Raw genomic sequence first — 24,333 nt, 5'->3', positions numbered from 1 at the left:
GCTCTCTGTGGTTTATGAACTGCCTAGCACAGGGGTGTCAAACTCAAATTGACTTAAGGCCAAAATCAAAATCTGGAACGAAGTCGCGGGCCGAACTCAACAATTCTTTTTTAAAATGGACTAAAATTGTGCAAAATTGAGCAAATTTCATGTTCAAGTTGTGTTACGCTGTACACCACGGGTGTATGTGGGCCAACTGTAATACAGATTTGAAATGATCTCGCAGGCCGAATAAAATGGCTCCGCGGTCCACATTTGGCCCCTGGGCCTGAGTTTGACATCCCTGGCCTAGCAGGTCTGTCATCTTATCTCGCCAGTGGAGTGTTTTGGCCGCCTCAGGTTTGGGGGGACTTGTCATGGTTAAGTTTGGGAACCACTGATCTAGGGCATCAATGCATTTTTACTATAAATGGTAAAACTTTCGCTCATTATATTTTGGAAAAGATTGGAAACGTTTTCCCAGCCCTGCCCTAGCTAATAATTGACCAACACAAAAGGCCTATTTAGCACACAGTGGTCTAATTTGGCGTCCCACTCAGAACCACCTAACTGGTGTTGTCCTTAATTTGGTCAGAGATTTTCTCCAACCCATTAGTTGACCAGTAGCTCTACGGCGTTTGGGTCACTGTCGAATAGGCCTATTTCTGAACAGTTTCAATATTTCCCCTGCACAATGAACTACAAAAATGGCCACTGAAAATGTGCAACACTTAACGCACTCTACTACATTCACGCGAGGCATGTGATTACATACCACCACCAGCAGTGTGCGACAGAGATAGGTAACGTTAAGATGGCGGCGCAGGAGACCGAATCCACCAAGCAAACTGCTGTTAGCAACGGCGAGGTAATAATCCATTAACACAACTGTGGTACAAACTATACATGTTCACAGAATGTTGTTGAAATAGTTATCTTTATGAGGTAGCGACTGCCATGTGTGGTACGAGTTTACACATGTGCCGTATCTCATAATTGCTGGCAAAGTACGCCGGTGTGTTTCTGACCCTACGAAGTACGCTACGGGGGATGATTTCATTGTAACGAAGATGTCGTACAATGAAATTTACTAGGCTCTAGACTACTTGAGCAACTGTTCACCATAATATCTACTACGTTACCATATTAGTAGCAGACTTGCCACCTGCCACTATTTCTCCTCCTCACAATTGCAGGGTAGCTAGACGTAAGCCTAGTCCACTTGCTAGCTTAGTTAGCCGATGGCAGCTTGTTACAGGACTAGAATGACTTGATTTTTGAACGGTTTTGACGCTAGTTAGCTTGTAAGCTAACATAGCAAGACTGTGTTAATCATCTGTCATCTTCACTGTTCGATGTTTAAGATTATTATTGTTCGATGATTTCAGTCATACCGAAGTGGATGACTATTTCCAAAGCAAACTTGATGGAATGGCATCCATGTGTATGTTTCAGCAGACTAGACCAGCCGAGAGAGATTGACATTTGAAAGCCATGTTGTAATGACTTATCATTTGGTACTAGCCAGGTAGCAATGGAGCTATGCAACTTTGCCTTGTTGAGCCAAAATAGCAAATTAGCTGACTTTTGTGTCCTTAATCCGAGATTTCATATATTGTAACCATCTTGCCATGCCCAAAGCCATTCATTTGTGTTCTGCACCCTGCTTGCAAGATTTGTTACACATTTAGGAATGGTTTTCCAGTGTATGTGTAGCCCTACCGATGTAGGCTACTCACTATGTTCTCAAATGCAGAACTCACTAAGTGTCCATCTCAAGTAATATAATGGCTAAGTTGAGCAAAAAGTTTGTCATTTAGACTCAAGGGTTGATGCCGAGCAACCTTTAATTTATTGTAGATGATGTTCAAGTAACGTGGTGAACAGCCATGCGTGAAGGTACACAGTTCATTGGTTGCATTAACACCCCTACTTTGTCACTTCTCGCTTTGTTTTTCTTTCCTTTTCTTCTTGAAAACTCGAGCCTGGGCAGTTGCACCAACATGCGAAACAGTCGTCTGAACAAACATTAACTGGCTGCCAGGCTGCTTGGTTTTTGGGAAAGTGTTGACCCGCAATGGTTGACTTGCAGCACTAGAGAGATCCTCTGGTTTGTCACTCACTAGATCTGACTGGAAAGTGTACAAAAGCGCAAGCTGTTTATCTGTCCTTGGTCATTTTATTGGCATGGTTGAATGTGTAACAGGTTAACATTAAAATACATTGGCAAACACTCCAACACAACAAAGTATTTAGAGGAAGATCTCCAACATTTGTAAATGTCTGCACAAACAAACAGCAGTTGGAAATGACGATTCTGTAAGATCTCAGTCTGGATACTGATATAACATAAGGTAAGCGTACCCATTAAGCCCATGTACCCTTTAAGCCCACTTTCAACTTTGAGGTCAATTTAAAGAAAGGGAAAAGGTGAATTTTGTTGTTCATCACCCTATCCAATTAAAGGGTTTAGTAACTGACAAAATGTTTTCTATTGCAAACAAATCACATTTTTTATCGTCGAGTTATTCCCGTCCAAGTGAATCCAGTCTCAGGACTACTGACAAGAAGTTGCCTCAAAACTTTGCTGTTTTGGGACATGTCAGAAATCATAGAATATCAGCTAGTTTAAGTCAAATGTTTTGTAAAAACTTTCATATTTAGTAAACTAAGAGGTAAATGTAATGATTTTTATATATATACATGCAGTGTTTTACTAAATTATAGCATTTCCCTTCAAATGGAAAGATGTGTTTTATGAGCGAGCACACGCCGATATTTTCTTGATACAACCACACACCATCTTTATCTTACTATACCGTAAGACTTAAGGTGGTTAGGTATGAATTCTAAGCATATTCCAGTTTGTTTGGCATTGGTCTTTAAAGAAATTCATTATGAAATGTTTTGTGGAGTTGATTATTTCCATAAAATAGCTTTTTGTATAGGCGGGCTTAATGGGTACAAGGTGGGCTTAAATGGTACACCCCATTGAAATGCATGCAAGTTTGCATGCATGCTTATGAAAAATGCCTTTGAGGGACATAAAAAGTGCTGTACAATCCCAAGTTGTTGGTTTAAAAGGCGTAATGTAATGAACTAACAATAATCATTAAGAAAAAATAAATTTCTCTGTTTGGATGAAGAATTTTATGAAGTATATGAAGTAAAAGATGCCGTAATATTTAATTAGGTTTTATGCACTATTTTTTGAGCAAATCTTACATTTTTGGTCTGAAACCATTTATGCCATGTAGGCTCCACTGTTTAAACTCAATTCACACACCTCACCAGGTATTTTGATAGAGAAATAACTATATGAGCTTATTTGGAACACAAGTGGGCTTAAATGGTACCAATGGTACCATTTAAGCCCAGTCAGACTTTTCACTTTTCTCGTAAAAAATCTTCATATTGTACTTTGAAATATCCATCAACTCAGTGACAAACATTGAGAAGAGAGGTAAATCTTACTATTTAACAAAATATTTCACAAAAAAAATATTTGAAGATGATTGAAAAATAAAGAAATTTAGATTTTGGTGGGCTTAATGGGTACGCTTACCTTAGATCTGGACAGTGTGAGACGCACTAAATAATTTTTTTCTGTACTAGCTCTTGACTGAAACAGTAATGAAAATGAACAGAAGGTTGACAAATGGAGAGAGGAATTTGATTAACGCACATCTGTGGCAACAGGAAATTATGTAGGCTTTGCCTGGCCTGTACATGTGGTCCGCAAAAGCTGTGTATTTTATGTCAAACGTTTAACAGTGTTAGTCTTCTACAGATAATTTTAGAAAATGCATTGTTTGACCCATTGAAAATGGCAACAGTATTTCCCTCAACTTGGTTTATTTGAGTGTGCGCTCTTACACACAGGCCTAATGATACTTGGTATACCATTGGTGTAGCTGTGCCTTTGTTGTTTGTGTCATAAAGAGCGAGGAGAAGATATGCAATATGCTTATCAGTGAGCTGATTTCTGATGTCAAAGTGGTACATGTCTTGATGTGTATCTCTGTGGCTTCTTCTGTTCGAATTAAGTTACCAGGCTCTTTTGTCAGGTTTGCTGTTGTTTACACAGAGTTAACTTTGTCGTTAGTCATTAAGCCACTTCATTGTAACAGACATGGTTACACAAACACACACACACACACAAATGGCACTTAGTTCTGAGTACACACAAATGGTACTTAATTCTGAGTACTGAGTTCTGAGTACTTAATTCACATAGCCGGTCAACCTCGCTAATAACACACACACACACACACACACACACACACACACACACACACACACACACACACAGCATGGAGGAGCACTAATCACTCTGTGTGTGTGTGTGTGTGTGTGTGTGTGTGTGTGTGTGTGTGTGTGTGTGTGTGTGTGTGTGTGTGTGTGTGTGTGTGTGTGTGTGTGTGTGTGTGTGTGTGTGTGTGTGTGTGTGTGTGTGTGTGTTGCGCTGTAGGTGAGCAGCAATGGAGAGGCTGCGGGTGACCAGGTGGCACAGACGGACGGAGCAGCACTGGACCCACAACAGCAGCAACCGCAGCAGCCACAACCGGCTCCAAACGCATGGCAGGTCATCAAGGGCGTCCTCTTCAGGTGAGCAAGCTTGGTCAAAGACATGTCAAAAGTCAGCCCTACAGTGGCTTAACCAGGGGGGCAGGACTTGGCTGGTTAGCTTCGCCGATTAGCAAGGCACTTCCTCATTGCCATTTTCACAAGTTCTCATTTCCGACCCCACTTATGATTGGTGGGTACGCGAGTTTAGTGTTGGGCGCACAGACCTTTACAGATCTGTGGTTGGGCACCTCCATGCATCCAATGCCTGTCTTCCATATAGCTTTCTGGTCAACCGTAAGTCTGTAGGCGCATACGACTTTGTTGCGAGCGTCGATGTTGCAAAAGGCACGTCAGCGAGAACTTGTTGTCACGATGTGGGTGTTATTAAATACAGCGCATCTAAAGTCGGCCACAAATATGAACGAGACGATGAGCTCGCACCAGTTTGCTCTACTAACACACCACGTGTGAGGAGTGGGGGGACAGGCAATGAGGAGGAGCTGAAGTGGGGACCTGCGCAAACTTGTGTAGAGGTGTGAGACAAGACCCATATACACACGTGAGTGAGTTGTTGACCAACCAGTTCATGGGCGCGTGACCTCGGAGGCAGTCCGCCGACGAGCGTTGAAGGGGATAAGCAACTGCAGAGGTTGCAAGATCTGACTGCAGTCGCATACATCCCGCGATAATTTGACACCATGTGACATGTCACCTCGTCAACGCAACGTCGACGAAAGGAAATCTAACCGTCATGCAGCATTTTGATCCAGGGTGCATTGCTGTCTTCATGCGCATGCATGCGTTGATGCGAAATCGAACGCACTTAGTCAGTAACGTGGCACGTAATTGACTGAGTAAACTGTCGGCGGAAATAACTCCATTTTGGAAGCTGAAAAAATCGTTCAATTTTGGCTGAATTCACTAGCCTAGCATTTCCCATTGAAATGACTGGAGGCGACACTCTCTCTAGTTCTTATAATACCTCCATAGGCTTAACGGTAGCCTGGTTTTACCAGACCGCATTAATTACTTTGTAATTCATTTTAGGTTCCTTGGTGCCGTGGAGCACTAGGGCGGGAGAAATGAGCTCTGACCAATCTCTGACAGTTGACGTGTGTTATTATGCTCTGAAGTGCGTTCGCTTATTGGCCGGAAACATCGGTTGCCAGATGTACGATAATTTGTACCATCATTTTATCCTCTGTACACATGTTGTATGATAATTTCAGAGTTTTCCTTCAGTCGACTTAAAGTAGCCATTGGGTTTGTGTTCAATAATGTCCTCCCAAAAGCCCCAAAACGATAATTTTGAGATTCTGATATGATAGTTCTACATTTTGCATCTAGCAACACTGCCGGTTGTTTGAACACCGTCTGAAAACACTCCCCAGAGAAGCGTAATCAGACCATTCGTGGATTACGAAGTATTTAAAAATGAATGGTCCGTCTGACCTGTCGGGGCCGGGCTATCTTAACGGTAGGGCACTTGTCTTCTATGTGGCTGACCTGGGTTCGATTCCGGCCCGGGTCCTTTGCTGATCCTTCTCCGTCTCTCTCTCCCAAACGTGTCATATCTCTCTCTCTGAAACTGTCCTGTCCTAAATTAAGTCTAAAAGACCAAAAAATATCTTTAAAAACAAAAACATGTCAAAAGTCAAGTAAAAGTTTATTCATAAAGGTCCATGTGTGAGAAGACTTATTCATTCAGGTAATGCTAGATTTCAAAGGATTTCAAAATTCAGGCAGCTGGACTTGTGTTTGCAACTTGGAAGATGGTTTGGCTTGGATTTCATGTAATTTATAATAATAATAATAATAATACTTTCGTTTTATATAGCGCCTTTCAAAACACCCAAGGACGCTTCACAGAGTGTTGTGTTGGAAAGTGTGAGTGTGTGTGCGCGTCAGTGTGTGAGCATGTGTGTGAATGCGTGAAAGTGCTTGTGGAACTAGCAGCCATAAGCCTCCAGGAAGAGATGTGTCTTAAGGTGTTGCTTAAACATGGCCAGTGAAGGGGCATTTTGGATGTGGTCGGGCAGATTGTTCCAAAGAATGGGAGCAGCAACATGGAAGGCTCTGTCACTGGTGGCCTTGAGCCTGGCACGAGGGACGATCAGCTGGCCCTTGGAAGAGGACCGCAGGGATCTTGAGGGGTCATAGGGGTGAAGGAGGTCAGTGAGGTAGTAGGGTGCCAGACCATGGAGGGACTTGAAGGTTAGGAGGAGGACTTTGTAGGTAATCCGTGACTTGATGATGCCTTCATCGTCAGTTAGCACATGCAAAATATGCACTGCATTTTACTAATGTCTTAATAATTAATCCAGTTGGACATTTGGAAGTATTTTTAATGCTCATGTTCCCAGTTGAGAATATCCTGTGGGCTATGAAAAGATAATCAAATAATTTCCACTTTATCTTTTCTCTAACGCTGACTGTTATAGTATGCTTATGAAACAATGCCCTGGCCAATTACCCTATAGCACATGATCATAATATACTCTTGCTGATTGATTTTATGCAGAGAAAATGTAATGGATTCTTAAGTCTGCTAATGTTACAAAAGGCAAAGCTGTCGATTGGTGGGTGATCTTTCACTAAGGCCTAAACCTATTTTGTGAGGAGGTAGCACATTGCATCAGCATAAGCTGTAATTGCTTTAGCTGCCTGCTGGATGCGTCATGGATTGCACAAGGCCAAATAAAACATAGAGTTAGCTCTTGGTATTTATCTACAGTGGACATGAATAGCTTGTCAACCCACTTAAAATCTATTTTAACCAGTTTTTTTTAACTATAACTTTTTAAAATGAATAGTTGCTCCATAGGGGGATTTATTTCAGGAAGCGGTTTATTATCCTGACGTCCTTTTAACATCTGCTTGATTTCATTGTAAGGCTGTCCACCATACCTGTCTCTGGGTGGTTGGTGTTTAAGGGCGTAACGCAAAAAAAAAAAAAAAAAGTTTTTCCAATTCCTGAAAAAAATGATGGATAAAAATGGGAAAAAAATAGAAAAAAATAAAGCACTTAGTGATCCGTGGAATTTCGCCTTATTTTTGCCATTTTTTGGGAAAATGTGTCCTGCATCAACACATTGCATGGGCATGTCACACCGCAGGAAAATGAAGTCACACCACAGGAAATTCACTGCATTATGGCCATTTTAATCCTTTTGTATACATGACTGACATCTGAGCTTAGGCTAACTTGATAATGATATTGTGTTTAATCTTAATATGTGTTTTCATTTATAAAAAAAACTTTTTTTCCTTCTATAAGAGCAGTCACACCACAGGACACCATAAAATGAACCTAAGCATTGCGTGACAGAAACATTGGAATATGAAGACATATTAAGAGGTTAATAGTCACCTTAAACTTCCACAGCACTCTCCAATAACTGAGGTACTGACTGGTTAGAAGCCAGTCTTTAAGACCCCTGTAGTTGGCCTTGCAGCTGCCCATTCTCAAACATTGACATGCATGTCACCCCACAGAACGCAATTTGTGTTACGAAATTGAATTTGTAGTTAATATTACTGTCTTGAGATTTTTCACATTCACATATGTTAATATAAAGTTAATATTTATGCAATCATGCCAACTGCTTCATACATTATTCAAAATGTTGTTGGTTAATTTATATATATATTATATTCCAGGTTTCATTAATGGGTCACACCGCAGGATATTTGACGTATAAACCTTTACATAAATCTTAAAAAAAATGTCTCTTCTCATCTAAGACCAATATGAAACATAATGTACCACATCTTCTTTCTTTGACATTTGTTTTTTAAAGGAAAAATAACAGTTTTGTAGGTTTTTAACCAATATTACGAAAAAACAAGGTGTCAACCACCCCTCTACACCTAGAAATAGTCTTGGTGAAGATCCAAAGCTGCGTTATTATATTTAGGCGGGCAGGGGTGTTTGCGTTAGTAATTGGTACCAGGGGGATGGCTCCCTTGACGGGGGTGCGCTCAAGTATGTTGCACCGTATTGCGACATGGTCCAAGGGAATGGATGTTTCCTCGACCTTTGATGTGCACGAAACCAAGTTTCAGTTGAGAAAACAAGGCCTGTGCGTGCTCTTGGTTGAGGTATTTAACTGGGACATAGTTTTGGACTTTGGTCCTTTTGCCACTAATGCCGTATATGTTTCCATAAATGATTTTCTGTTGCCGTTTGCTAATTAAAGCACATGGACTTTGCTCACCGCATTTAAAATCCCATATTTGACACGCTTGTTTGAGACTCATTCTGAATCATCTTGATTGTCTTGAAGCTTCTGATTCATGTCTTGACTCAATCCCTTGTCCTGATGGTTCCTGTCTGGGTAGGCGTTGAAGCTGCGCGTTCAGCACTCTTTTGGGTCAAGCTGTTACAGTTTATTTATCTCGTATATAGAATCAAACATGGAATGTGTAATGAAATGAACCGGCCTTTGCTACAAGTGTTCATATAAAGAGTTACCTTTGAAATGTGCTTTTGCAAGACTGTGAAAAAAACTTTCTCAAAAACCTTGAGCCTTTCATGACGAGGCCGGAGGTCATAGAAGAGGAGAGGAGGACTTTTGACTTGCAGCCCTGTATCCATGAACCATTGAGACTTTCACATTCTGCCATTATCAGAAGCTATGGCTTGGTGGCAAAAGAAGTGATGATGACTGCATACTTTATTGCACAACGCAAGAGAGAGTACACAACTGCTAAATGCTTGGCTCCAAAATAGCAATAGGCCTACCTGTCAAACATCAAGGTAGCAATGGAAATTTTACATACATGATATACTGGAGTCTGGTATTTTAATGTGCAGCAACAAATGTTCAATATCAATTCAATATTGGCCTGTGGCAACTGTGTTGTGTGCTTAACATCACAATACTGGCCACAACCTTTACAATCTGCAATCTGTCTCATCTTGATCTTGCTGTTATTGCTTTTGGGAAATGGTGGTATTACTTTTTTCACTGGTTTCAAAAAATTCACCTGCTGATTTGGGCAAGATGAGGACACAACTCCAGACTCGTGTGTGTGTGTGTGTGTGTGTGTGTGTGTGTGTGTGTGTGTGTGTGTGTGTGTGTGTGTGTGTGTGTGTGTGTGTGTGTGTGTGTGTGTGTGGTCGGTCAGTAAGGTTCAAGTTTTAAGATGAGTTTAAAATGTGGATGGCCTGAGGAAAGAAACTCTTTCTTTGTCATTACCCTTTGACCATATGGTCTCCTGCCAGACTTGTGTTGTCTACTCTAAACAGTCTAATCTCTGCCTCTGTTCTGTTACAGGATCTTTATCATTTGGGCCATCAGTAGCTGGTTCCGTAGAGGCCCCTCAACGCCAGACCCCAACACTCCTGCTGGGGCACCACGGGTTCCCAGCCGGAACCTTTTTCCCAAGGACACCCTAATGGTAGGCTTGCAATGTAATTTCTGATGTGTCATTTATTTAATGTAAATATATTAAATACTTGTTTTCATATTATACATTTCATATGAAACGGCACAACATGGCCCATCCAACAATGATGGTCACACGTCTTATACCTAAGCAAACGCATGCACCCACCTTGACTACCGATAATTGTTTTGTGCGATGCACCATTTAGAGGAATGATAACATCCCCCATTAACCAAGAACATTAAACATTGTCTCACCCTGGTTTCTCTGTTCTGTTCTTTTGTAGGATCTTTATGTGTATTTATCTCAAGACGAGATATTCACAGAGTTCAACAGCACAGAAGCGTTATTTTGGTTTGAGCGAGATCTAGTCTATGGAGACTGGAATTCAGGAGACCAGGGGTGCTTTGAGCATTACCAGGAACTGGATATACCAGAGGTGAGCGATAGAGGGGCAACACACACACACACACACACACACACACACACACACACACACACACACACACACACACACACACACACACACACACACACGGCAGCCTTTTGCATATGGGCTCAACCAGAAAAACTGGTATGCTTATCAAGAGTTTCTGTCTATATCCTGTCACATGAAGACAAAGTAAGTGATTTAGGGCAAGTCTATGGGGGCTCCTTTGTTTAGTTAGTCATTGAGTAACATTGGTGTCATTCAGGGGTTTCCAAACTTTTTACCATTGCAAGGCCCCCCATATGCTGGTATATTCTAGCCCAAGGCCCTTCTTACATGGGTCATGAGTGACACTATTTTTCTGTTAGTCAGTGCCCCAACAACTGAATGGTACAACTTTTTTTTGGCTGAAATAAAATGTAGTCCTATCTATTGTTTGGATGGTGGTATTGGGCAGGTCAGGGTGGCATGAAATTCACATTGTTGGATCTTCTGTTTCAGAGTCTCCAGCAAAATGGCTCTCTCTATATCCATGTTTACTTCACCAAGAGTGGCTTTCACCCAGATCCCAAGCGCAAGGGTCAGCATCGTAGGCTGGCCACTGTCCATGCCTCCAGAAGTAAGTTACCTCTCTGTGTTCATGCGTGAAACGGACTTATGCATAATGTGTTGATCCTTATAGAACACAGTATGTGTTCCAAGATCAGCATGTCCTTGCTAAGTTCCCAATACTGGAAATGGCTGTTGATAAAGTTATCTTTAGACATCAAACACTGCTGTCCCTGCAACTACTGAATGTAAGGTTTTCCAACTAAATCTTGTTTGAAAATTACAAATCAAACATTTGATTTAATGACCACAGTCACACGTGTGGTATTGGGTAGCCTGTCAAGCATCCAGGGACTTGATGAATAGTCAACTGGAAAATAGTTAAGTCAAGTCAAGTGTACTTTATTGTTGGAAATTGCGTTTGACCAGTCTCCAATGTACAGTTTAACCAAACATTTAAATAAGACATGGACAATAATCTCTCTCTCGCACACACACACATGCATGCGCACATACACACACAACTAACCTACTCATACATGAATTCACAATTCTTTGTCACAGCATACACACAGACAATAGACACTCACGCATGCAGTTTTACGAACACTAACATACTGATATAGTCATGCACAATACAATACAATGCGCGCACACACACACACACGCACACACACACACACACACACACACACACACACACACACACACACACGCACACACACACACACACACACACACACACACAGAAACAGAAGTATATCAAGAAGAAAAGCAGTCTTGTTTTACAGGCTAATTGTTACTCTTATTCAAGTATTCTCAATTCATTCATTCAGTGCTGAACAAGTTCAAAAGAAGAAAGTTTATGAAGACAAAGAATCTCCTCACTGGAGAGACAGAAGCAGACCCAGAGATGATAAAGGTAAGTTAATACAGACTGCTCTCAACTCTTCTCAACTAGGTTTTCAATTTCCAATTAAAAATGTTGAACATAAACAGTGGGGCCTACATTTGAACTCTGATGTGCTTTATTTTAACAACGGGCTTTATGTTAAAGGGGTATGCCACTATTTGGGGCTTAATACAGTTAAAATCGTTGGCCAGGGTTTATAAAGGTGGTAAAGTGTCATATTTTTTCATGTAAGCCACTGCCTTGCTTTAAGACAAGTTAAGAGGGAGCATGTCGCTAAGCTAGTGAAAGTCAATGGCTGAATCTCAAATGGTGCACTTGTGCACTTTAGTGTTCATGTTTCAGTGCGCATGCCGTATTAGTTACGCACTGAAACATAGTGCTCGAAGTGCACAAGTGCACCATTTGAGATCCAGCCAATGCCTACGTGTAGCATGCTACATGCTACAGTGATCCATTGACTTTCACCAGCTTAGCTACATACTCCCTCTTTTAACTTGTCTTAAAGCAAGACAACGCTTAACATGAAAAGAAAGACACTTAACCACCTTTATAAACCCCAGTCAACGATTTTAACTGTATTAAGCCCCAAAATGGTGGCATACCCCCTTTTTTTTGCGCACTGTTTTATATTCTGATGCTATACTCTTTTGTATTTTTCACGTTGAGCTACATTGAGTACGTTTACATGAGACATTTAATTTGGAAGTAACTCCATTTAATTTTGAATAAAGCTTTATTCCACTTTGAAACCGTCATGTAAACACCTCTTAATTCGGAATTAAAGGAAAGATCAAAGTAATCTCAATGGAACTATTTAATTCGGAATTAAAAACATCATGTTAACATAGTGACTGTTTCTTCTCTCCTAACCCTTTGTTTCTGCCTTGTGTACATGGTCAGCGCGCTGAGAGCCACGGGCCGGTGGAGATCATCTCGCACTGGCACCCCAACCTGACCATCAACATGGTGGACGACCACACGGCCTGGGTCAAGGGCTCCGTTCCCCCGCCCCTCGACCAGCGTAAGCCTCTCCGTCCGCACCACACCGCACCACACATGGGTTTTACATTTTTGTTTCCCCCTGACTGTGCGAAACTAGCCAAAAAAAATTTGCCCACGTGGTTGGCTGCCAGAGTCTTGCCCCTCCTCAAAACATCGTGTTTACAAACATGGCAAACCCATGTATACTATCTTGCCTTAGTTACTGGCTGCTCACTTGCGCTTGTTGTGCTCCTGCTTTTAATGGTGAGAGAGCCTGAGATTTCGCCAGCAGGAGAATAGCGAAATGACACTTTACTTTTTTGTCAACGGGTTCGTAAGATTATAGATTATAGCTCTTGCTAAGTTTCTCAAATGAAAAAAATGACAGTGGAAGTTGGTTTGTTGACATTGAAAAATTGGTCATGTTCTCAACATTTGTTCAGCCAGCCATGCTTGCAACTGGCCCATCATTTTGCAGCAATGCTTGCCTTTATTCTGATCAGTCAACAGGAAATGTCAGTGAATCATGTGAGCATGCCCGAACCTTCTTCAGTGACCCATTCTGGTTAACCACCTCTGCTGTCTTGTGCTCATTGTCCAATGGAGGAGCTCAAGGACAGCCATGTCAGATTTTCTTTACCACCTATGGGTACAGTCGCCATTACATGCTGAAGTAGGACGCTAGGCCCAAAATGTTCATGGGAGAAAAAAACCAAATCAAAATCTGAGAGCGCTTTTCCTTGAGTGGCTCCATCGGTGGCTCTTCATATGGGATTCAGCACCCAGTTAAAAAGTTTGAAGGCGACATTAGTGTGAGCACGTCATCTCCACTTTACAAGTCGTCCCCGTTGACCATGTCAATAGACTGTGTGAGCAGGTCTCCTTCAGTGACCAAACTCTTGTTTAACCACCTCTCCTGTCCTATCCTGTTTTTGTTCCCGGCCATGATATGGGCCGAAACATGTACGCACTGTAGCCAATTAAAAATGTATAAAAATTGCAACGTTGAGTGTCTCGGATTTCTACACCCTAAACAAGTTTGAGAGCCTCTACTACACTGATGAGCACCAAGGAAAAAGGTGAAGACCCAAGTTAACCACTCTTAATTTCCTATTTGTTTTTTTTTAACAACAGATGTGAAGTTTGACGCGGTCAGTGGCGACTACTATCCCATTGTGTACTTCAACGACTACTGGAACCTGCAGAAGGACTACTACCCCATCAACGAGACGCTGGAGAAGCTGCCCCTGCGGCTCACCTACTGCCCGCTCTCCCTGTGGCGCTGGCAGCTCTACGCCGCCCAGAACGCCCGCTCGCCATGGAACTTCCTGGGAGACGAGGCCTACGACCAGTCCGACGAGGACCAGGACTCAGTGAAGGTGAGGAGTAGGAGGGAGAGGAGGGATTTTGTTGTAGCGGGATGCCAACTAACTAGCAGAGTTCGGCGGTAGAATGTTAGCAGGGTTGCATTAACGCGCTGGCTAGATATGGCTGCAGTCTAGGGCCCCCCACCAGTCAGGGGCCCTCTGATTGGTCGAAGGGGGGGAAGTTTGCTGAATTACAAATACAGCATTGAAAAATGCATCTCTTCTGAATACTCCTTTCCATAGCTGGCAGACATTATTTGTAGCTTGGAATTTTCTGTAAGGGGGGCCTATCGCCAGTGATGTACCCGAACGCGTTCAATGAACGAAAGTTCATGAACGAGTTCATATTTTGAGCGAACGTGAACTGAACGGACAGTATTTTCTAGATGATGAACGAACTATGAACGCGTTCATCTGGAGCGTGAACGTGAACGTTCATTAGTTCTTCATTCCGTTCATTCCGTAGTTACCAGATTTCATTAATATTCCTGCCGAAACCGCTACTGAAAACAATGTCAGAGAGTCTAATATTATGTCTTATCCATTCTCTCTGACAGCGTCAGACACCTTTCTCTCCGACTGTCTTTAGTCTCGTGCAAAGAGGCGGGACCAAGCAAACAGCAGGCATCGCTCTACTTAAAGTCAGAGCGGCCAGCAACCAGCCAGCAGTGTGCGAGTTTTCTGATTTCCGGTGACTTTTTAGATTAACGCCTCTAGCGACCGTCTTCTGGGCGTTCGGAAGAAGTGTGGAGTGCTCTCGCTTCACTATTTAAGTTAAAATGCGCCGCGCGCAGCAACAACAACAACAAGAGAAAGCTGCCTGCTGGCATGTTGCAGGAAGGCACATTTTGCGCATGAGACAGAGAACAACAGTGCAGGCCACGCACCCGATTTAAGTCCAGTCCATACAGTAACAGAAAAGAAGTGAAATCGCTCAGCACACAGTGTCTAAACAACAAACACTCTAAAGGACTACTAGGCCTACTGATAAACCACTCTTAATGCAAAACTAAAATACAGTAGACTAATATCTAACAATCTCATTGTTAAAACTAATTTAGGCTTTAGGCCTACACTTTTTTCATCATGGGGGGTGAGCTGTGAACTGAACAATGAACTAGTAGAAAATTTACTTTCCCAACACTGCAGAAAACACAGTTAAGGACTATAGGCCTACTCTCTATTACTGCTAATAATAAACCGCTGCTCTAATGCACAACTAAAATACCGTTAGGCCTATATCCAGCAATGTCATTGTTAACACTAATTAACCCATTAAATAATGGCTATCTGTGAAGCATTTATATGGGCTTTTTCAATGATTTTTTTTATTTAATTATTTTTATTTTTTTTTTTTTGGGGGGGGGATGAACTGAAATGAACTAGTTCATTTATTTTGTGAACTATGAATGAACTAGTTCATTTTGAAATAAATATGAACTATGAACGAACTAGTTCATTCTGAGAGCTGTGAACTTGAACTTGAACTAGTTCACGTACAAAATGAACTTTCCCAACACTGCCTATCGCAACATGTAGCCTAGGGGCCCGGGCCATCTTAATCTGGCCCTGAACGTTAGTAAACCTCCCTTTCGAAGCCTCATGTAGAAGAAGTAGAACTGAGCATTCGGGGGAGACCTTTAGCTCAGTGTTATGGTAACTGTGTGCTCCCATCCTTAACTGTTGCTGTGATTGGGAAGTTGCAGGTTCGAGCCTTGAATGGCGACGAACTTGTGAGGACGAGTACAGTCGCACCATCATCACTATTAGCTATTGTAGTTTTGTTTTTGTCTCTCGGACTCATTATGCTATTGGTTGTTGATCAGTGTTCTGATTCCTGAAAACCCCTGATGGCAGAGTGATAACAACCTAGGGCGGTAATGCCTTGCAATCACCACCATTTTAAGTAGCGTCCACCCATGTAACTTCTTACTGAGCAATATTGGTCAAAAAAATGTTGTTTCCTGCTAGATTGAAGCTGTGAATACAACCAATGTGGTGATGTCCTCCTCTGAGTTAAAACTATTCTACCCAAATAGGAGAAAATGAACAGTAGAAGACTTCAAGTTGAACTTGTATTGGAGTGGACTCTTGGAATGCTAATTTAGGAAGTATGAGACAAGCCAGATCTCACTAAATTAGTAATTGTTTCTCATTAAATTTGTAATAGTTTCTCATTTAAACACCCTGAACAGAAAAAAAATGCTCAGTGGCAATTTTGAGAGGCTGGTGTTGGTGGATTACATCATAAGGACTTGGTAGCATTCCATTTTCCAATTTATAGTTAGCAGTCGACTGTCAAAACATTGGTGCATAAATACTTCAGATGCACATCGGTCTGTTATTCTCAACTAGACAGCATAGTTCTGAAATACCAATCTAAATGGAGACATTGTTGCTCTAATGCATGTATCCTGTCAAAGGCCTCTTACGTGCACTGCAAAACAAGCATTATGATGTTATCAACTGCAGATGCAAGGGCAGACCATGGGTAGACACTTTTTTTTAAATAACAAGAAAGGAGAAGTCTTCACCTATCAGCGGACTGTTTCTGTGTTCAGTTGAGAATACAGCTGTATTGAATATAATGAATGTGTCTTCCCACAGGTGGCCTTGCTGGAGACCAACCCTTATCTACTGGGCCTGACCATTGTGGTCTCCATAGTGCACAGCATCTTTGAGTTCTTGGCTTTCAAAAATGGTAAGTCGGACACTAACATCTATTGTTCATTATACAGTATATGTCAAATAATCGTGTGTGTGTGTCAGCGCCGGATATTTCATGTACCACATTTTCACGTCACTAGTCCGAAATTTAGAGAGCAATATACTTTTCTTGAAAATAAGAAGCTAAACTGTAAAATTAGTCAAATATACATTTCAGTCGGCTATTTCTGGCTATGTTCGGTCATCGGCGCGCATGTTCACTTGCCTGGGAAATCCCACGCTGCTTTGCACAATCGTTCCAATCTGAAAGACGGCATGGAAGCTCCTCCCAAAGCAATAGACTGATCCGAGAGTGGGGAGGGGTGGAAAGATGACGGCGGAACAAATTACTAGACAAATGGAAGCTTGACGTTTTTTTGAATACTGCCAACACGATGGCCTATGGGCTATGCATATGCCAAATGATGCATTATAAGTAAGGGTTAACGTTCGGCGAGAAGGTCGCTACCGTGGAATAGCAGCACGACAGAGAGAATCTTTAGACCCCGACGCGGAGCGGAGGGGTCTTGTTCTCTCTGAAGTGCTGCTATTCCACAAAGAGACCGAGTCGCCGAAAGTTAACCCGCTTATTATATGGATTAAATGATTCACACATGGCGGGGACATTTCTTTAGGCCTATTTAATGTTAAGTCTATTGTAGTTTTTAATGTCAAAAGATTGTTGCTGCGCAAAAACAAAACGGTGCCGTTGTGGAACACCGCTAGGCAACAGCTAGGTAGCCAGGAGGACAACAGGTGTTGTCTATCACAGCAGCTGATTAGAGTCTTGTTGAAAAGGCGCTTTAGCAGTGAAAAGTCTTGTTGCCATTGACAGCGGTCTGTTATAGACCAACCCGTCCGTTATCGAAAAATAACAGACGTGCGAACGTTGGGGAGCCCCGTTGAAATGAATGGAGCATTCGACCGATGACGTCACACCATATAATAATGGCCAATAAACGGAGGTTGCCAATCTTTAACCGCACCTCCCAGATGACAAATTGAGCAGGCGGTCTCAAGACTGTATGTCACTTGTGATATGATCTGTTGTATCGTGCTACATACTCACTGTCAGCTCTTGTCTTGACTTGTGTCTGCGTAGACATCCAGTTCTGGAACAGCCGCCAGTCTCTGGAGGGCCTGTCTGAACTATTAAATTTGAAATACTAATTTGGAATCATAAACTTCATGTAAACGTGGCCACTGTCAGACAATGCTGTCATCAGCGTGCATGCATGCTCATTATCTCCTCTTCTCTCTCTTGTGTGCGCGTGTGTGTGCGCGTGTGTGTGCGCGTGTGTGTGTGCGCGCGCGTGTGTGTGTGTGCGCGTGTGTGTGTGTGCGTGCGTGCGTGCGTGCGTGCGTGTAGACATCCAGTTCTGGAACAGCCGCCAGTCTCTGGAGGGGCTGTCGGTGCGCTCCATCATCTTCGGGGTCTTCCAGTCCCTGGTGGTGCTGCTCTACATCCTGGACAACGAGACCAACTTTGTGGTGCAGGTCAGCGTCTTCATCGGCCTGCTCATCGACTTCTGGAAGATCACCAAAGTCATGGACGTCAAGGTGAGTGGACACATTACACGTGTACAGATGATGGTGGGGTGGTGAGTTTCAAGTTTGTTTACAGTTTGCTTCAATATGAAATGCCAATGCCTTCATACCCGTTTTACATCCCTGGTTTTGACATGTCTTTTTGTGGTCTCCAGCTGGACAGAGAGAACAAGATTGCTGGAGTAATCCCACGACTGGTATTCAAAGACAAGTCCTCATATGTACAGTCCTCCACCAAAGAGTTTGACGACGTAAGTTGTTTATTATTTTATTTTATTTATTTATTTATTTTATAAAAGGCCTCAATGGTAGAACTGTATGGTAGCTTCTGATGCCAGATGGCCCATGTATGTGTACTAGCCATGGACTAATTCAGACCCTGTTTACACACATACATTTTTTGAAAAGGAAACCGTTTGGGCCTTTTGCTTTGCTTACACTTTCACCCAGTTGTAACTCCCTAAAACAGACATTTTATAAAACAGGCTTTTCTAAAACTGACTTTGTAAACAGATCAAAATATATACACGATACTCAAACCGGATCAAAAAATGTAAAGGATAATCCTGTTTTTTTATTCAGTTTTCAAAAATATCCTTGTATGTGTAACCACGGCCTTAATAACCTCAACATAGCTTTCGTTGCACCTCCAGGTAGAAAAGTTAATAATTAAAACCACCTGAATATCTAACCCATAAAGGCCAAGCGTAGCTGCATGTGAAATTTGATGCCAAAAGAAATTGCCCTCAAGTTTTTACATCATACTATTACATGCTGTAATTACAATACAATACACAACATGTATTTATATAGTGCAGTATCACAACAAATTGTGAAATAGTAGCAGACTTGGTGTGCATGACGCAGTAGATGTAGTAGTGGTAGTGCATGCATGGTGTGTACTACTATGGACTCTGAATGGGGGTAAAAGTAAGGCATGTAGATTCAGGAGAAGGTACCGGTAGGTCAGTGGTAGTTGAAAGCTCCATTTGACAAAGTATGTAGTTAATGTCTTTTGGCTTAATGTGGGATTGTGCAACAATACACCAGATATGGAATATTTGAGCTGAGAGACTCCAGCGTCCCAATCCAAGTTGCTTGATCGTTGGCCTAAATTATTCACTGTGCACTGATTCCTTGTTGGGACAGTGTGTAGAACAGTTCTCACACATTCTCTCTGGTCCCTCTGTCCTCCTCAGATGGCGTTCAAGTACCTGTCGTGGTGCCTGTACCCACTCTTTGGCTGTTACGCCGTCTACAGCCTGCTGTACGTGGAGCACAAAGGCTGGTACTCCTTTGTACTCAGCATGCTCTACGGCTTCTTGTTAACTTTTGGTGAGTAGAATGTTTTTATATTTTATGACTTTTTGTTTTAATTTTATTGTTTGACCAATAAAATTGCAGTAATCAACATAAATATCTGACTGATCCAAATGAATATACATGAACATCCAAGTTACTTCATCAGACTAAAGGCTTTTGTATATACTTGTAACAACCCTTACAAACATGCATTATATTATAATATGCATAATATGTAACCATGGAGACCTTTTGTGCCTTGCGTTGATTCTTTGAAGTTTGAATGGACTTGGTTCACTTTCTCGTACAAAAAATGGTTTCTTAAACGTGCCCTGTGTAGGATGGTGGCCAGAGTTGGTATTACAACTTTCCTGCTCATTGAAACTGCGGTGCCTATCACCAAATTTTCATGAATATTTACTAAGCATTAAATTAGTATTTACTAGTATGACCAAAGTACAGTAAGTTTCACAGCTAAAAATACCTATTTCTGGATATTCAAAATGGCAGCCAATGGAGAAGATCCACCTTTTTATGCATGAAAAGAGCTATCTTCCTAGTCATAACGGATTCTTTAGAATTTGACTGTGATGGTAAATATTCGTGAAAAATGTAACATTCGGGAATGGGCAGCATGCATTTTGGAAAGAAACTGCTAAAAATATTACTTAGTGCACTTTTAATCATTTTTGTCCCTTTTGCAGGTTTTATTACCATGACACCACAGCTGTTCATCAACTACAAGATGAAGTCTGTGGCCCACCTCCCATGGAGGATGCTTACCTATAAGGCACTCAACACTTTCATTGATGACCTGTTTGCCTTCGTCATCAAGATGCCTATGATGTACAGAATAGGCTGTCTAAGAGATGGTAAGTGCAATGGGGGGGGTTACACATTATTTTAAGGTCCCTGGTATGTATGCAAGTATGTAACAATATGTACTTGCATTGCACCATATAGTATGTGTAGGACTGTGTTCACGGTGAAAGGATATAATAATATGTGTTAATGCATGTAGATAAACTGTAAAATTAAGTAAATAATGACCTTGTAATGAATTGTGCAGTACATGTTTATTGCATGTTTATTGATGCAAGAGGAGTAATTTAGTTGATTTTTTTAGGGGATGGGACAATGAAAGGATAATGGGGAAGTGGGTGGGAGAGGGTTATGGAGTATGGTTAGGAATTACCCTGGCATGATTTAATTCTAGGTCCCCATAGTACAGTTAGTCTGTGTATGGCATGGCAGTGTGCCACAGACGGCACACCCCAAGTCTTGTGCCTACACTTTTGACCTGTGTATTGCTTGGTGTGTCCAGTAGTGAACGCCTAAAGTAATGAAAAAAGGAGGCGCACACAAGGCTAAGGCCGAAAAAGTTACAAAAGTCAGGCTAAAACTGGAGCAACAGACGTTTCGGACCTAGTCCATTTTCAATGTCTGCAGTCATTGGAGACATTGAAAATGGACTAGGTCCGAAACGTCTGACATCCCATGTCCATAAACTAACATGTGCTGATGTCCCTCCTCCCTCCCTCCCTCCAGATGTGGTGTTCTTCATCTACCTGTACCAGCGATGGATCTACAGAGTGGACCCCAACCGTGTCAACGAGTTTGGCACCAGCGGAGTGGACAACACCAAGGACAGCAGCAGCAGCACGGCACCACAGGCCTCCGCAGATAACGGAGGACCCCCACCCGCCATCGAAGAAAAAGCAGAGGAGGAGAAGAAGAACGACTGAGCTGCCTACCTGCCTGCCTGCCTGCCTCCCTCCCTCCTCACTCAACCTTCTCCCTCCCCCTCCCCCCAGCTCTTCCGGCGAAGGTGCAGCCAAACCCCGCTTCAAAGGCAAAATGTTGGCTATTTTGCCAGGGGCGGTTAAAAAAAAAAAAATGGAGTATATGGTATTCTCTAATTGACTCTGCAAAAAAAAAAAAGAAAAACAAACGACCACCTACACACAAGCGAAAGAAGAAAAAAAAAATCAAGAAGTTTGTTATTCTTTCATGTGGGATTCACTTGCAAAAAGAGTCATATTTAATGTAGACCTCCTAATTACTTTTTATTTTCTAAAAAAGCAAACGTTTCCATATTTTTGCAGTTTAAGTGAAGTAAAAAAAAATGTGATGTACTGTTTTACATATTGTTGGGACCGTGATGTCGGGGTGGGTGGGTATCGAATTGATTTCTTAACTAATAAAATTAAAATGTAGCCCATTTGAAATGGGGACACATGGGGGTGATTACAGTACATATCAGCGGAATTCTAGAGATGAAAACAGTGCAGAAAAAATCCGAGGCGTAAAAGCAATGTTGCTATTTTTATGTGGATTCCTTGTGATTTATCTTTTTTTCTTTTTTTTTTCTCTCCTCCATTCCATGTGTGAGCGCTGTCATGTGGGGGGTAGTGATGGGACTGATGTGCTTGAGGTAGTGGGGACACAGGCGTCTATGATCTGGGTCAAAATGGCTGACCTGATCCAAACCCTACTTGCAGAAGATTGTGACTACCCCTCATTAAAAAAGAAAAAAAAAACAAAAACAAAAAAAAAACAAAATGGTTGATGTTCCAGACTTGAACAAAAAAACAGCCTTGTAGGTATTAATATATATTAATATTATTAATAAGAACATGATTTTTGGTCACTTTTTTAATGTCCAGAAAAGTGTACAGAATCTCAGCTTGTAAACTTAATTGCATTGATGTCAGAACTGTTTAGCGATAGTTGATATGTCAGTTTCATTGACCAGTAATTTTGATTTCTAAATATTCCTCTATACGTTCACACTCCATGACTGGACCATGTTGACATAAAAGTACAGCCACATTGTTTAGTATCATGAAGGGTGGGGAGGGGAGTCTTGTTGCACTGTCAGGTGTATAAAAGACAAATAGCTTTTTTTCTCTTTCTTTTTTTTTTTTTCCTTTTTGTGCCGCAATTATGAATTGATGGAGTTTTTATTTTGGTACATTAAAGTTTGATCACTCATGTTTATAGTAAAGCATAAGTGCAGTTAAAACTGTTTTTGATTTATTTCATTGCCTCATTCATTAAGATCAAGTTTCTGACTGCGACACCAACATGTTTAGAATTAAGCCCAGCTTGTGTCCTTGGGACACCCGTCGGAACCCGGGTCAGCCACATGGCAGGCGAATGCCCTACCCGTTGGCCACAGCAGGGTCAATTTTCTATATTGGGTTATCTGTTATCTGGGTAGAAGGGTGCAATTTACAGCTATCTGGGTAGAAGGGTGCAATTTACAGCTAAAGATAACATTGGGATTGTAGTAATTCGTCTAATAGAAGAGCCTGGCTTCCTTATTTTCTTATATAAATGACTACTGCAGACAATCTATATTAGGCTTACCTCTGCCTTTGGGTTGATGTAGCCAGCTTTATCATTTAAACAGCTTCTTGGAAAAGCCCATCACGTGAAGGCCGCAGTTGGATCATTGTTCTGCGGTGGCAGCTAGGTGGCGTTATTGTGCTGAAAATACTCTGATCTACCCAACTAAACCTACTGGACGTTGGTGTTCTTGGAGTGTTGTTACTCATCAAATAGTACTGTTTTTATGAATTGATTTACAAATTGTTTTTTGTCGCTGGATTGGAACAAATATAACTGTTAATGTCATTGAGCAGTTTGCTGGGCTATATGCAATGCAGCGCAGGTGTGGCTGTCATGGGCAAGCGGTTAGGGCGTCAGACTTGTAGCTCAAAGGTTGCCGGTTCGACTCCAGACCCGCCAGGATGGTGGGGGTCATCTTTCTGGGGCAGCCGTGGTCTAGTGAAAAAGTGAAAGTGAACTCCCTTTGTCATTGTGACACAGCACACAAGTGAACACTGCACACAACGAAATTGCATTTATGCCTCACCCGTGCAAGGGGGCAGCCCTCAGCGCCCCATGGGGAGCAGTGTGGTGGGACGGTACCATGCTCGGGGTACCTCAGTCATGGAGGAGGATGGGGGAGAGCACTGGTTGATTACTCCCCTCACCAACCTGGCGGGTCGGGAGTCAAACCGGCAACCTCTGGGATACAAGTCTGACGCCCTAACTGCTCACCCATGACTGCCTTAGTGGTTAGAGAGTTGGTCCTTCAATCTAGGGGTTGCAGGTTCGAATCCCCTCTGACCTCTCCCTACATCTCCATCCTTGAGCACGGCACCTAATCCCACATTGCTCCAGGGACTGTAACCAATACCCTGAAAAGTAATAACCGTAAATCGCTTTAATGAAAGCGTCAGCTAAGTGTAATGTCCCGTCAGAGTCTGTATTATGAACCTCCTTCACTGGTCATCATCACGGGGATTAACTTCAATCCCCATGAATGCGGAAGAAACAGCACTCGGCCATTCTTCGATTTAATCCTTTAGAGATGCCATGCATACACGTGTCGCGTTCAGATTACGCAGATAGCACAGGATAAATTTACTAGTCTGAAGTTGCATGAACCCTGCCAGTGGCGACGAATATTGAGCTGAATGACGCAATTGCGTGAAATGGTCAAGTTGCACGGTTAAAAGCATAGCACCCAGGTAACTCAAATGCGTCAGTGAGTGACTTTGGACGATGAAGTCTTGGGAACACATGAA

General features: G+C 42.1%; 1 protein-coding gene across 1 annotated transcript; it reads left to right on the top strand.

Annotated features, from left to right (window-relative positions):
• The first annotated feature begins 759 nt into the window (after positions 1–759).
• On the top strand, positions 760–22,765 carry clptm1 (CLPTM1 regulator of GABA type A receptor forward trafficking). Its single transcript, XM_063205410.1, has 14 exons — positions 760–847; positions 4,451–4,587; positions 9,828–9,951; positions 10,226–10,378; positions 10,871–10,988; positions 11,755–11,840; positions 12,732–12,852; positions 13,947–14,191; positions 16,787–16,880; positions 18,255–18,445; positions 18,589–18,684; positions 19,633–19,768; positions 20,440–20,607; positions 21,284–22,765. Exons 1-14 carry the CDS (start codon positions 794–796, stop codon positions 21,478–21,480), a joined length of 1,920 nt encoding a protein of 639 aa, XP_063061480.1. The 5' UTR covers positions 760–793; the 3' UTR covers positions 21,481–22,765.
• Positions 22,766–24,333: the final 1,568 nt, after the last annotated feature.

The sequence above is a fragment of the Engraulis encrasicolus genome, chromosome 8 (genome assembly GCF_034702125.1).
Source record: "Engraulis encrasicolus isolate BLACKSEA-1 chromosome 8, IST_EnEncr_1.0, whole genome shotgun sequence".
Lineage (NCBI taxonomy): Eukaryota > Metazoa > Chordata > Actinopteri > Clupeiformes > Engraulidae > Engraulis > Engraulis encrasicolus.
This window is presented reverse-complemented; position numbering and strand designations above follow the sequence as displayed.

Bases quoted from the DNA above. Each gene is read 5' to 3' on its own strand.
- clptm1 (XM_063205410.1), top strand. From the start codon at position 794: ATGGCGGCGCAGGAGACCGAATCCACCAAGCAAACTGCTGTTAGCAAC. The intron at 10,989-11,754 runs GTAAGTTACCTC...TCATTCATTCAG, and splicing joins CACTGTCCATGCCTCCAGAA to TGCTGAACAAGTTCAAAAGA. The intron at 12,853-13,946 runs GTAAGCCTCTCC...TTTTAACAACAG, and splicing joins TCCCCCGCCCCTCGACCAGC to ATGTGAAGTTTGACGCGGTC.